General features: G+C 47.3%; 1 protein-coding gene across 1 annotated transcript in view; it reads left to right on the forward strand.

Moving 5' to 3' along the window:
- tnfsf12 (TNF superfamily member 12) overlaps positions 1–7164 on the forward strand; it is a 48505-nt gene extending 41341 nt beyond the window's left edge. The window contains exon 6 of the mRNA XM_072591611.1: positions 1692–7164. Within this exon, the coding sequence (XP_072447712.1) occupies positions 1692–1937 (246 nt within the window). The 3' untranslated portion in view covers positions 1938–7164. The remainder of the gene's footprint in view (positions 1–1691) is intronic.
- Positions 7165–14567: the final 7403 nt, after the last annotated feature.

The following is a 14567-nucleotide window of genomic DNA, read 5'->3' on the forward strand; positions in this document are numbered from 1 at the left end:
CCACCTTTCCAGCTGAACATTGTCCAAAAAATATTCTCGTTTTAAGTACTGGTCAAACAGGTTTAAACCTCACTGTCTGAGGGAGTGGGCACTGTTGGAGTGTCGGTGCCGAGGGAGTGGGCACTGTTGGAGGGTCAGCGCTGAGGGAGCGCCACACTGTAGGAGGGTCAATGCTGAGGAAGCAGGTGCTATCGGAGAGTCAGTGCTGACAGAGCAGGCACTGTCAGGGGGGTCGGTGCTGAGAGAGCAACGCTCTGGCAGAGGGTCAGCGCTGAGGGAATGCTGCACTGGCAGAGGGTCAGTGCTGAGGGAGCTTCGTAGTGTTGGAGGGTCAGCACTGAGGGAGCATCACAGTGTTGGAAGGTCAGTGCTGAGGGAGCGCCGCAGTGTCGGAGAGTCAGCGCTGTGGGAGCGGGCACTTCAGAGGGTCAGCACTGACGGAGTGGCTATTGTCGGAGGGTCAGCATTGAGGGAGCGGGCACTGTAGGAGGGTCATTGCTGAGGGTGCAGGCATTGTTGTATGGTCAGATGATGGTTGATCTTCTTCAACACTGTTTTTCCCCACTATCCCTTGATATCTTTAACATGTAGAAGGCTAGTGCTGTATGTCTTAAGTATACTGAGGGCCCTGTTGGACCAGAAATTCCAAAAGTCTACCACCACCATTCCCCCCACCTACACCCACTCGGTGCATCTGCTGAGGTTGATATTTCATTGTCAGGAGTGGGACTCACACCCACAATCTCTGACTCCATTCTGAAGAATGGGAATGGGGGATAGAGGGATGGGGGGGGGGGGGGGGGGAATGGCATAGAAAGAGAGATGGGGAGAGCGAGATGTCGGGGGTTGGGGGGAAGAGAGAGAGAGATGCGGTGGGGTGCGGGAGAGAGAGATGCAGGGGAGGGGAGAGAGAAATGGTGGGAGGAAGAGGTATGGGGTGGTAGAGAGAGATGCGGCGTGGGGGAGTAGAGAGAGATTCGCAGGGTTAGAGAGAGAGACAGATGGGAGAGAGAGTGATGGGGAGAGCGAGATGTCAGGGGTTGGGGGGAAGAGAGAGAGAGATGCGGGGGGTGCGGGAGAGAGAGATGCAGGGGAGGGGAGAGAGAAATGGTGGGAGGAAGAGGTGTGGGGTGGTAGAGAGAGATGCGGCGTGGGGGAGTAGAGAGAGATTTGCAGGGTTAGGGAGAGAGATGGGAAAGTGATGGGGCGATTGGGGGGGAGAGGTATGGGGGATACAGATGTAAATGGGGGCACAGGGAGGGAAGAGATGGGGATAGAGAGAGGGATAGGGAGGTGAAGGGATGTATAGAAAGAGGGGGATGGACAGAGAGAGAGAGGAGCAGAGAGGGGGAAATGTAAAGAGGAACAGAGAGGGGGAGATGGACAGAGAAAGACACTGGGGGTGTGGGGGACAGAGAGAAAGCGAAGGGGAATACAGAGATGGGGAGGGGAGATAAAAAGATGGGGCGGGGGAGAGACGTTGGGGTGATAGACGGGGGGGATCACGGAGAGAGAGGAGATAGAGAGAGTGAAGAGAAGGAAGAGCAAAGAGAGGGGTAGGGGGAAAGAGAGACAGAGATAGAGAGAGAAAAAAAGAGAGCGAGCGAGCTATTGAAGGCTTGAACATTTCTGTTCTCCTTTCCTGAATGTCAGTGGAACTGACAAACCTCTCTCTCTCGATGTATCTGCAGGTTCATTGCGATGACAACACCACCGCCTACTTAAAGCTGGACGTGATGGTGGACAAAGAATTGACTTTTCGGTGTGTTCAGGGATTACCGCCGACCCCTACCTACAGCCAGCAACTGGCTGTGCATTCTTGCCAAGCGTCTGGATTAGTTCGGCTCCGGAAGAAGTCCCAGATCAGTGTTTACAGCATCGCCGGGGTGCACCTCAAACCCAAAACCTTCACTCACTTCGGGCTCTTCAAGCTGTAAAAGGGGACCACGTCTGTGTCCGCGTGTCTGTGTGTGCAAGTGTGTGGGGAGACTACTACATACAACCTGGCCTTCTTAAACTGAGAGACCGCCGTGTCAAAGAGAGGGAGGGAGAGAGACAGACTTTTCTTGTACCTTTTCTTCCTTTTGGCTAGATTCACCTGCAATCCCGACAACGGCAGACCACTTGGCGCGAGAAAACACCCAGAGGGTTCTGCGATTTGCCCCTCCCGTCGTCCGAGATTAGCTCTTTTCCCTGACTTTTGAGCCTACTCTCTGGACAGCGACACGAAAAGAAAGTGGCAGAGAAACTCAACAGCTCTACAGAGAGAGAGAGAGAGAGAGACAGAGAGAGAAAGCACGGGTTTAATATCCAACATGATTCTTCCCCGATATGGGACGAGGACCCTGGCTGCGTGTGCGTGTAGGGCAGTGGGGAGGATTTGGCTGTGGTGCCCCATTCAGTCGAATAGCTGGCTGCCTGAGGGTTGCAGGGCTGCGGCCAACAGGACAGTACCGGGATCCATGGCCGCAAAAGGTCACAAGAGTGAAAGTGTGGGGTGTCAGTCTGAAGAGGCTTTTCCAATCTGTTTCTAATCTCCAATTTGAGTTTATCCAAACAATTTTCCTTCTTGTAAGAACGCGGGAGACTTGTTTTTGTCTGTTTCATGATTGGTTGGCAGGGTCAGGCCCTTGGCTATATTAAGTATCAGGGGTCAGGGGGCAAAGGTCACCTGTTCAAGTATCCAGGAATACCTCCAAGGTCTCAGTTGGAATAGGAGAGCAAAAAGCACTATTGAAAGTTAAGATGTATGCATTGTATAAGTCTTTGAGATATTACCTGTTGTGTTTTTCCCAGAGCCTCTCTCTTTCATTTCCCATTTCTCCCCCAAGTGACCTCTGGTGACAGGATTGACAACCAGAGACCGGAGATTTGAAATTGTTAGGGAGGGAGTTACGGGAAGGGTTTTCCGTTCGGAGAGAGTTGACAATCTCCACCTGGGAAAGGGATAAAGGATGATCCCACAAATAATTCCAACAGGGTCACAGATTGAAAGGCAAAGTGAGGAAACTCTTTTAAAGAGCTGGAGTATTATGATGGGCCAAGTGACCTTCTGTAGGTTGCAGTGATTCACTATTTTCCCTCGTCATTGCTGTTATTGTCTCCTCATGGGTTTTTTTTTATCCCAGCTTCCTGACTCAGTTAGTTCCCTTTATGGTTTTCGGTTGGGGTAGCCTGCATCCTGTACTGCGAGTGGAGAATCATTTGCACTGATCCTGTTCCCAAGTGTCTTTAAAATCGAGATTGCAGGAATTATAGGTAAAGGCCCAATTTCAGTCTGTGATCTCTCCTGTGTTCGCTGACCCCAGTGGCAGCTCTGTAACTGTGACGCTCCAGTTGATGGAGGGAACATTGGAGCTACTGAGAGACCCGTTGCAGTTAAATAGTTAAATTGGCAGGTTTCAGATTGGAGGTTTCTGATGGATTGGCCGCTCAGGAAGGAAATGGCACCTTTAGGGATAAAGGAACTTGAAAATTAACAAAAGCACAACAGTGAATGTTGTTGCCAAAATAGCCCGTTGTTTTTGGGGAGGGCGAGGTCAGACCCGATCAGGGCATTGGACAAATCGCTCCAGCCTGACTCCCCCCAAAGCCTGTCCCACCATTGACAAGGACTGTGAGGGAATACTCTCCACTTGCCCTGGATGGGGGCAGCTCCAACAACATTCTCGAAGCGCGACACCATCCCAGGACAAAGCAGCTCCTGGTTGGTTGGCACCACATCCACAAACATCCCCTCCCTCCACCACCGACGCTTAGGAGTAGCAATGCGTACCATCTATAAGATGCGCTACAGAAATTCACCAGGGTTTCTCTGACAGCACCTTCAAACCTTCAAGTTCCCCTCTGAGCCACTCCCCATCCTGACTTGGAAATATACCGGCGGTTCCCTCGGTGTCGCTGGGTCAGAATCCTGGAACTCCCTCTCTCACGACACTGTGTGGGGAGTCTCTGCACCATGCAGGACTGCAGTGGTTCAAGAAGGCAGCTGACTCCCACCTTTTCAAAGGGGCAGCTAGGGAAGGGGCAGCAATGTTCTACCCACATCACAATAACAAATCTACTTAAAAATTGGTCTTTTAGAGTTGGAAGAGGCATGGCAGGGGTGAGGAGGGTAAAGGAGAATAACAGGTATTGGAAAAAGAGGCAAGAGGTACTGGGCATGCAGGAATTCAGTGAGCTGCAAACATTTTTGTTGGTTTAAATCACTGGGCGGATTCTGAAACGATCTCTGTCAAGCTGCAGAGAGGGAAGTAGAGGATTAGAAGGAAAACAGTAACTCTTAAAGATTCAGGGAGGGCTGGATGGAGCACTGCATAGCCAAAGACATCAGGGCTGGGTAAGTTGTTGGAGGGGATTCTGAGGGACAGGATTTACATGTATTTGGAAGGGTAAGGACTGATTAGGGACAGTCAGTGTGGGAAATCGTGTCTCATGAACTTGGTTGAGTTTTCTTGAGGAAGTAACAAAGATTGAAGGCAGAGATGAATGTTGTCTATACAGACTTCAGTAAGAGGTTCGACAAGGTTCCTCATGGTACACTAGTTAGCAAGGTTGGACCACAAGGAATACAGGGAGACCCAGCCACTTGGATATAGAACTGGCTCGAAGGTAGAAGACAGAGGGTGGAGGTGGAAGGTTGTTTTTCGGACTGAAGGCCTGTGACCAGGGGTATGTCACAAGGATCGGTGCTGGGTCCACTGCTTTTCGACATTTGTATAAGTGATTTGGATGTGAATATTGGAGGTATGTTGAGTAAGTTTGCAGATGACACTAAAATTGGTGATGTAGTGGACAGTGAAGAAAGTTACCTCAGAATACAACGGGATCTTGATCAGATGGGTCAATGGGCCAAGGGATGCCAGATGGAGTTTAATTTAGATAAATGTGAGGTGTTGCATTTTGGAAAGGCCGAAAGGTGGGTCGAATACACTTAATGGTAGCTCTTGGGGAGTTTTGCTGAACAGAGACCTTTTGATTGCAAGTTCATAGTTCCTTGAAAGTGAAGTCACGGGGAGACAGGGTGGTGAAGGAAGTGTTTGGTATGCTTGCCTTTGTTGGTCAGTGCATTGAATATAGGGGTTGGGATGTCATGTTGCAGCTGTACAGGACATTATAGAGTCAGAGAGATGTACAGCATGAAAACAGACCCTTTGGTCTAACTCCTCCATGCTGACCAGATATCCTAACCTAATCTCATCCCATTTGCCAGCATTTAGCTAATATCCCTCTAAACCCTTCCTATTCATATCCCCATCCAGATGCCTTTTAAACATTGTCATTGTACCAGCCTCCACACTTCCTCTGGCAGCTCATTCCATACATACACAACCCTTTGTGTGAAAAGGTGGCCCCTCAGGTCTCTTCCCCCCCCTCTCCCGAAACGTATGCCCTCTAGTTCTGGATTCCCTCACCCCAGGGGAAAGACTTGTCTATTTATCCTATCCATGCCCTTTATGATTTTATAAACCTCTATAAGATCACCCCTCAGCGTCTGTCGCTCCGGGAAAGCAGCCCCAGCCTATTCAGCGTCTCCCTATAGCTAAAACCCTCCAACCCTGACAACATCCATGTACATATTTTCTGAACCCTTTCAAGTTTTGCAACATCCTTCCAATAGGAAGGAGACCACTTTTGGAATACTACATACAATTCTGGTCTCAGTCGCTGTTTATTGACTGCACCTAATCTGCTAACCTAAATTCTGGAAGGTTTATTTGTCTTTGATTTCAAATAATATGTTGGAAGGTTTTTCAACGAGTTACAGGGTCCTTAGTAACTGTGAATCAAAATCTGAAGAGATACTCAGCTGCTGGTACTGCTGCCTCACGGTGCCAAGGATCCAGGTTCAATTCCAATCTCGGGTGACTGCCTGTGTGGAGTTTGCACCCTCTCCCTGTGGATTTCCTCTGGGTGCTCCGGTTTCCTCCTACAGTCTAAAGATGTGAAGGTTAGGTGGACTGGCCATGCTAAATTGTCCACAGTGTCCAAGGATGTGCGGGCTAGGTGAGTCAGCCATGGGAAATGCAGGGTTACAGGAATGGGATGCTCTACAGATGGTCGGTGCGGATTCAATAGGTCAAATGGCCTGCTCCCACTATATGGATTCGATGTTCCATTCTATGAATGGTTGCTGAGCCAGCAATATCTGAACCTGTGCCTGCATGTGACTGGATGATAATGTTCTAAATACTGCCTCTTTGCATTTCATTCAGCCCATTGAGCCTGCTCCATCCTTCATGGAGGATCGTGGCTGATTTCTATCTTCACCTGTTGATCCCGTAACCAACAAGAAGTCATTTTCACTTGTCCCTCTACAGCCTCAGCATCTCCATGACTTGGGGGTGTTAGTTTTGATTTATAGTGTGTATGTATATTTAACCAAACGTGAGTTGTCATTTAGTAATGTAAAGTGTTAATGGGAATGATTTTTCTGCGGCACATCCCTTTTGTCGGGGGGAGGGGGGGGGGTTCATGGTTCTCTGTCTGTATTTGCACTTCGTTAGGGTGCAGTTGCTCATCATCTGAGAAACTGGACACAACCAAAATTACCAAGGAGTTGGGGGGGGGGGGGGGAGGGATGCAGTGTACATGTAAAGACAGGGACCATGTACCCAGCAGCAGAGCTAACTCTACAACATCCCCTGCTCTTTTTTTTCCCCCCCAATACCTACACCTCTTTCCTAAAGCATGGCAACCAGATCTGGACACCTCCCCCCCCCCCCCCCCCCCCCCCACACCTCCCCAGCTCTAGGTCGACCTGCACAAGTTTGGCAAGAGCTCTCCGTCCTCATAAATAAAGCCCAGGAAACTGGTTGGGGGAGAATTGGACAATCTTAAAGTCTGAGAGGTGGAGAGCGGGGTCTCTGCTTTCTGACTGGTCACCCATCACCTTCCCCCTGTCAATGGTGAGAGGGTGGAGATTGTGTGATGTCTGTTCAGGAACACGTCCGGGTGAACGTTTCCATCCAAAGTTGTTGTCGTTACTTCAAAAACTGTGAATTTGGATTGAACTGTATCTAACTGTGATTTGATTTGAAGCGCCATCCCCTAACTTTCATTCAAGGAGATGTCAGCTCTCAAGCGAAGCTTTGTAATGTTGCTGCTACGAAAAAGGCCTTTGTCGGTATTATTGTATTTCAATACATTATTTTTTATTCTGGATTGAGCCCTGTGTGTCATCTTTGGAGAGGTGGGGGGGGGGGGGAAGTTCGGCAAGGTGTCCCATTGTGTTAGAGGGGGATTTACTCAAACAACATCGGTTACGTGGAGAGACTGGGGGATCTGAGATTGTTCTGCTTTGAGCAATGAAGAAAGGTCATTGAACCTGAAATGTTAACTTTGATTTCTCTCCACAGATGCTGCTAGACCCGCTGAGCCTTTCCAGCCATTTCTGCTATTGTTCATATTAAAAAAAGGATTGAAGCAAGGTTGTCAAAATCTTGCAAAGTCTTGATGGAGTAAATAAGGAGAAATGGTTCTCAGCTACTTGGAAAACACAGAGGGACCAATTTAATGTCTTTGGTAAAAGAATGGGCAGAGGAAATGAGATTCTTTTTCACACATTGAGTAATTGTGATCTGGAACTCGCTGCCTGAAAGGGCGGTGGAAGCAGATTCAGTGGGAACTTTCAGAAAGGGATTCGATAAATATTTGAGGGGGTGAAAATTGCAGAACTCTATGGGGAAAGGGTGGGATGAGTTGCACTAATTGGAAAGCTCGAAGGGCTAACACAGGGCATGATGGGCAGAATGTCCTCCTGTGCCATCAATTTCAATACTGATTAGGTGAGGAGGTGGGTACTGGTGTCCAAGAGCGAGTTCTAAGTCACTATGTGCCCACAGACCTGAGAATGATATCTGCGCTGATGCTCCCAGTGCACTTCTCGGAATCCTTACAATACAGAAAGAAGCCATTCAACCCATCAAGTCTGCACCAACCCGCCAAATAGCATCCCATAACCCCCCATATTCTCCCATCCCTGTAACTCTACATTTCCCATGGCGAATCCACCCTGCCAGCACATCCCTGGACACCATGGGATAATTTAGCACAGCCAATCCTCCCTAACCAGTACATCTTTGGACTGTGGGAGGAAATGGGAGGAAATCCACGCAGACACGGGGAGAACATGTGGGTGGCACAGTGGTTAGCACTGCTGCCTCACAGCGCCAGAGACCCGGGTTCAATTCCCGCCTCAGGCACCTGTCTGTGTGGAGTTTGCACATTCTCCCCGTGTCTGTGCTGGTTTCCTCCTACAGTCCAAAAATGTGCAGGTGAGGTGAATTGGCCATGCTAAATTGCCCGTAGTGTTAGGTGAAGGGGTAAACATAGGGGAATGAGTATGGGTGGGCTGCTCATCAGAGGGTTGGTGTGGATTTGTTGGGCCGAAAGGCCTATTTCCACACTGTAAGTAATCTAATCTAATCAAACATGCAAACTCCATGGGGAATCGAACCTGGGTCTCTGGTGCTGTGAGGCAGAGAGAGGTCCTGAGGGGCTGCATAGCCCACTCCTGCTTCTTACTCACATTTTTGCAAATTCACAGCTGCATTCTCATTGGTAAGAGTGGAAAATTGACAAAGTTGTACTGACTTAAATTGATTTGCATCAATGAGAGACCTAATGATAGATGTTGGTAACTGAAATGTCTTTCTGTCCTCTTACAATTTCCCGTTCCTGTCAGCCTGTGCTTCTGGGGGACAGTCAGAGGTGCTATAGTTAGAAGAGGTGGATGGTAATGATCCCATGACCACTATTTCCAAGAGATGTAACTGAGCCCTTTTCCCCAAAGTCCTGGGATAATATTTATCTCTCAACCAACACCCTAAAACTCCCAGAAGATCTGGGTCATCATCACACTGCTGATGTGGAAATTGTGGTAACTTGCAGTATACAGATGGCTCCATTGACAGCACAACCCTTCAAATACATTCTTCATTGTATAAACCTTGACAGCAACAAGAATTTGAAGGGTAACACCTATTCTGAGTAAGGGTGTGTCGAATAGACTGGAAATAAATGCAACAACTAAGCCAACATTAGCTCAATTGCAACCCAGGCTCAACTGCAAACAACCCATTGCAACATACCCATTGCAGCACAACCCAATAGGACAAAGGCAGTAGGAGATAGAGTCACTGAGCACAGAAACAGACCCTTTGGCCCAAACTGTCCATGTCGACCAGGTATCCCAAACCGAACTGGTCCCATTTGTCTGCATTTGGCCCATATCCTTCTAAACCTTTCCTATCCTTGTAGCTGCCCAAATGTCTTTTTAAATGCTGTAATTGTACCCGTCTCTCTACCACTTTGTCTGGCAGCTCATTCCAAACTTGTACCACCCTCCACGTGAAAACATTGCCCCTTAGGTCCTTTTAAAATCTTTTCCTCTGACCTTAAACCTATGTCCTCTAATTTTGGATCCCTCATTGCTGCAAAAGGACGCTGGCTATTCATCTTACCAGTGGCCCTCAAGGTTTTATAAACCTCTATAAAGTTACCTCCCAGCATCCAATGCTCGAGGGGAAAAAAGTCCCAGCCTATCCAGCCTCTCCTTATAACTCAAACCCTTCAGTCCTGGCAACATACATGAGAAAGTGAGGACTGCAGATGCTGGAAATCAGAGCTGAAAATGTGTTGCTGGAAAAGCGCAGCAGGTCAGGCAGCATCCAAGGAGCAGGGGAATCGACGTTTCGGGCATAACCCCTTCTTCATTCCTGAAGAAGGGCTTATGCCTGAAACGTCGATTCTCCTGCTCCTTGGATGCTGCCTGACCTGCTGCGCTTTTCCAGCAACACATTTTCAACATACATGAGAACACTATTTCTAAACCACGCACACTCCTGATTTGGAATTATATCAATGTTCCGTTACTTTCCCAGGGTCATAAATGGTCATTGGATAAAACATATGGATGATAATGGAATAATGTAGTTTAAATGGGCTTTAAGATCAGTTTCACAGGTTGGCACAACATTGAGGGCTGAAGGGCCTGTATTGTGCTGTAATGTTCTGTGGTCTAAAATCCTGGAATTCCCTCCTTAGGGAATAGTAGATAATCATATATTCCAAAGACTCACCAGCTTACCATCAAGGGCATTTGGCAATAATTGCCAATATAGCCAGCACAATCCATGAATGGACAAACACTTTTTGACATTTTCCCTAAGGCTTCAACCTCTTTCCTGCAGATTATAGCAGTTGGGATGTCATGTTGCAGCTGTACAGTACATTGGTTAGACCACTTTCAGAATACTGCATTCAGTTCTGGTCTCCCTGCTATAAAAAAGTTGTGAAACTTGAAAGGGTTCAGAAAAGATTTACAAAGAGGGTTGGAGGGTTTTAGTTCGAGGGAGAGGCTGAATAGGCTGGGGCTATTTTCCCTGGAGTGTCAGAGGCTGAGGGGTGACCTTATAGAGGTTTATGAAATCACGAGGGGCATAGATGGAGTGTTGTTGTGGTTCTGTTTGCCGAGCTGGGAATTTGTGTTGCAGACGTTTCGTCCCCTGTCTAGGTGACATCCTCAGTGCTTGGGAGCCTCCTGTGAAGTGCTTCTGTGATCTTTCCTCCGGCATTTATAGTGGTTTGTCTCTGCCGCTTCCGGTTGTCAGTTCCAGCTGTCCGCTGCAGTGGCCGGTATATTGGGTCCAGGTCGATGTACTTATTGATTGAATCTGTGGATGAGTGCCATGCCTCTAGGAATTCCCTGGCTGTTCTCTGTTTGGCTTGTCCTTTAATAGTAGCGTTGTCCCAGTCAAACTCAGCTATCCTTAGTAGTCACACACACAGATGACAAGCAACATGAGTTTGACTGGGACAACACTACTATTATAGGACAATCCAAACAGAGAACAGCCAGGGAATTCCTAGAGGCATGGCACTCATCCACAGATTCAATCAACAAACACATCGACCTGGACCCAATATACTGGCCACTGCAGCGGACAGCTGGAACTGACAACCGGAAGCAGCAGAAACAAACCACTATAAATGCCGGAGGAAAGATCACAGAAGCGCTTCACAGGAGGCTCCCAAGCACTGAGGATGTCACCTAGACAGGGGACGAAATGTCTGCAACACAAATTCCCAGCTCGGCAAACAGAACCACAACAACGAGCACCCGAGCTACAAATCTTCTCACAAACCTTGAATAGATGGGAGTGAATATGCTATGGGTAAGAGTTTAGAGTCCATTATTAAGGATGAGATTGCAGAGTACTTGAAAATGCATGGGAAAGTAGGACTAGTCAGCACAGTTTCATCAAGGGGAGGTTATGCCTGACAAATCTGTTAGAAATCTTTGGTAGGGTAGTAGAGTCCAGAACTAGAGGGTATAGGTTTAAGGTGACAGGGGAAAGATTCAAAAGGGACTTAACAGACAAGTTTTTCACACAGAGGGTGATGTGTGTATGGACAGAGGAAGTGGTGGGGGCTGGTACAATTACAACATTTAAAAGGGATCTGGATGGGTACATGATTAGGAAGCGTTTAGAAGAATATGGGCCAAATGGGACTAGATTAATTTAGGATAGTGGGTTGGCATGGATGAGTTAATAACCAAGGGTTTGTTTCCATGTTGCACAACTCTATGACTGTATGATAATTTGAGGGAGTCTGTCCCTAAGGCTTTCCTGTCCAGATCTCAGTGGAAAATGAATAATCTAACACCCCTGCTTAAGAAGGGAGGGAGGCAGAAGACAAGAAACTAAGCCAGTTAGCCAGACTTCAGTTGTTGGTAAGATTTTAGAGTCCATTATTAGATTCCATGGGTGGCACGGTGGCTTGCACTGCTGCCACATAGTGCCAGGGACCTGAGTTCGATTCCACCCTGTGTAAAGTTTGCACATTCTCCCCATGTCTGTGTGGGTTTCCTCCCACAGTAAAAAGATATACAGGTTAGGGTGGATTGGCCATTCAAAGTTGTCCACAGTGTTCACGGATGTGTAGGTTAGGTGCATTAGTCAGGGGAAATTTGAGCAATAGGGTAGGGACATGAGTCTGGGTGGGTTATTCTTAGTAGTGTTGGTGTGGACTTGTTGGGCCAATTGGCCTGTTTCCATACTGTAGGGATTCTATGATTGTTAAGGATGAGATTGCAAAGTACTTGAAAGTGCATGGGAAAATAGGACTAAGTCTGCGCAGATTTGTCAAGGAGAGTTTGTGCCTGACAAATCTGTTAGAAATCTTTGGTAGATGCAGGTACAGTTCCAACATTTAAAAGACATTTGGACAGGTACATGAATAGGAAACGTTTAGAGGGATATGCAGGGAAGTGGGAGTAGTTTAGTTTGGGAAACCTGGTCGGTATGGATGAGTTGGACGGTGGGGTCTGTTTCCATGTAGTATGAGTGCAAATAAAGAGAATTCAGTGAAACACTGAGGACATGCAGCATAGTCAAGAGATGTTAAACAGAGCCTCTGACACCCCCTCAATGTTTTAGAGAAGACTGGGGAGAGTTGCTAACTGTCATTTCCAGGCCAACATTCATACCTCAACATCATGAAAACAAATAATCCTGTATTTATCATGTTCTGGGATCTTGCTGTGCAACAACTGGTGGCTGGGTTTCCGACACCGCAGCCTTCGCTTTCAGCAGTTACACTTGATGTCTCCGGTATTTTGCTCTCAGGATATTCCCAGGTTGGAACACAATTTGAACTTAAGGAACTTGTTTAGTAATAACTTCTTTCCACTTATTGGTTACCAGGCATCAGTTATTGTTACTTCTTAAAAAAATTGCTTTGCTTGCATTTGGAAGAAACGATATTGGATAGAACTCTATAGTGTGCACGTTTTTGTAATCTGGCAGGGGTCAGGAGGAAGGTTAAGAAAGGTTTAAGTCCTGATTTTTAGAGAGGGCCAAGCAAACAAGAAGTGACAGCTTAAAGTTGAGTTAGAGATCATGACCTTGCAACAACATCCTGCATTTATACATCACCTTTCATGTGTTAAAAGCTCCCAAAAGGGACCTCACAGGAGAGTCCTCAGACATAACACAGCATTGAGTGACATCACGATGCTTTGGTCAAGGAGTCCGGAGTGTCCGAATGGAGGAAAGTGATAAAGAGACAGAGAAAGGGCTAAAAGGGGTCATTCCAGGGCTTGAGGCTTAGGCAGCCGAGCGTACGGCCACCGATTGTAGTGAGACAGAAACCTGTGATGAGCAAGAGGCCAGAATTGGAAGAGGGCAGAGATCTCAGGGAGGGGAGGACTATGGGTGTGGGACTGAGGGAGGGCAGAGTAACTAATAGATGGATTGAAATAGGACAATGAGTATTTTTGAATTGAAGGATTTAGGATTCTGGGAGTTTACATAGGTCGGTAGTGGGTGGCTGGAAGAGTTGAACTATGCGGTGAAAGCTGAGTGGAGCTTAGCTGGATTGAGGGTATTGGGAAATCAGAGTGTTGGATAAGCTGACTTCTAAAGGGTGCGGAAGCCTCAGACTTGCCTTTGGATCTTGCTGTAGGTCTCAGTCAGGGCCCCATCTTCCAACTGGACAATTTCTCTGCAGGCAGGGATGAGTTTGGTGGTACTGACTAAAGGATAATCTGTTTTATGTCCAGGGCGCAGGGAGGACTGGAAAAAGTACAGCAGATTGAGTTCAATCTGGAGTCGAGAGTGTGGTGCTAGAAAAACACAGCAGGTCAGGCAGCATCTGAGCAGCAGGAGAATCGACATTTCGGGTATAAGCCCTTCATCAGGAATTTCAGATTCCTGATGAAGGACTGCTGCCGAAACGTCGATTTTCCTGCTCCTCGGATGCTGCCTGACCTGCTGTGTTTTTCTAGCACCACACTCTCGACTCTGATCTCCAGCATCTGCAGTCCTCACTTTCTGAGTTCAATCTGGATAAATGCAAAGTATTGTATTTTGAGCCAATAAACAAGGGCATGACTTATACAATTAATGGTAGGGTTGTAGAACAGAGAGACTTAGAGGTACAAGTATGTGTTTGCCTCACATATAGACAGAGTGGTTAAGAAGGCATTTAGCACGCTTGTCTTCATTACTCAGACCTTTTGAGTACAGGAGTTGGGATGTCATGTTGAAGTTGTACAGGACATTGGTGAGGCCTCTTCTGGAGTACTGTCTCCAGTTCAGGTCTCCCTGTTATAGGAAGGATATTATAAAGTTAGAGAGGGTTCAGAAGAAATTTACCAGGGTGTCGCTGGGAATGAAGGTTTGAATTATAAAGAAAGGCTGGATAGGCAGAGACTTTTTTCACTGGAATGTAGGAGATTGAGAGGTGATGTTATAGAGGTTTACAAAATCATGAGGGGCATGGATAGAGTTAATGGCAGGTGTTTTTCACCCTCGGGTGGGGTATTTCAAGACTAGGGGGCATATTTTTAAGGTGAGAGGAGAGAGATTTAGAAATGACATAGAGGGCAAAATATTTACACAAGGGTGGTCTGTATGTGGAATGGACTTCCTGAGGAAGTGATGGATGCAGGCACATTACAACATTTCAAAGACATTTGGATAAGTACATGAATAGGGGGGGTTGTCATCTCCATCCCCAGCCCCGCATACACTGGGATACCCCTACTCTGATCCCCCACA

The sequence above is a fragment of the Chiloscyllium punctatum genome, chromosome 21 (genome assembly GCF_047496795.1).
Source record: "Chiloscyllium punctatum isolate Juve2018m chromosome 21, sChiPun1.3, whole genome shotgun sequence".
NCBI classification, from domain to species: domain Eukaryota; kingdom Metazoa; phylum Chordata; class Chondrichthyes; order Orectolobiformes; family Hemiscylliidae; genus Chiloscyllium; species Chiloscyllium punctatum.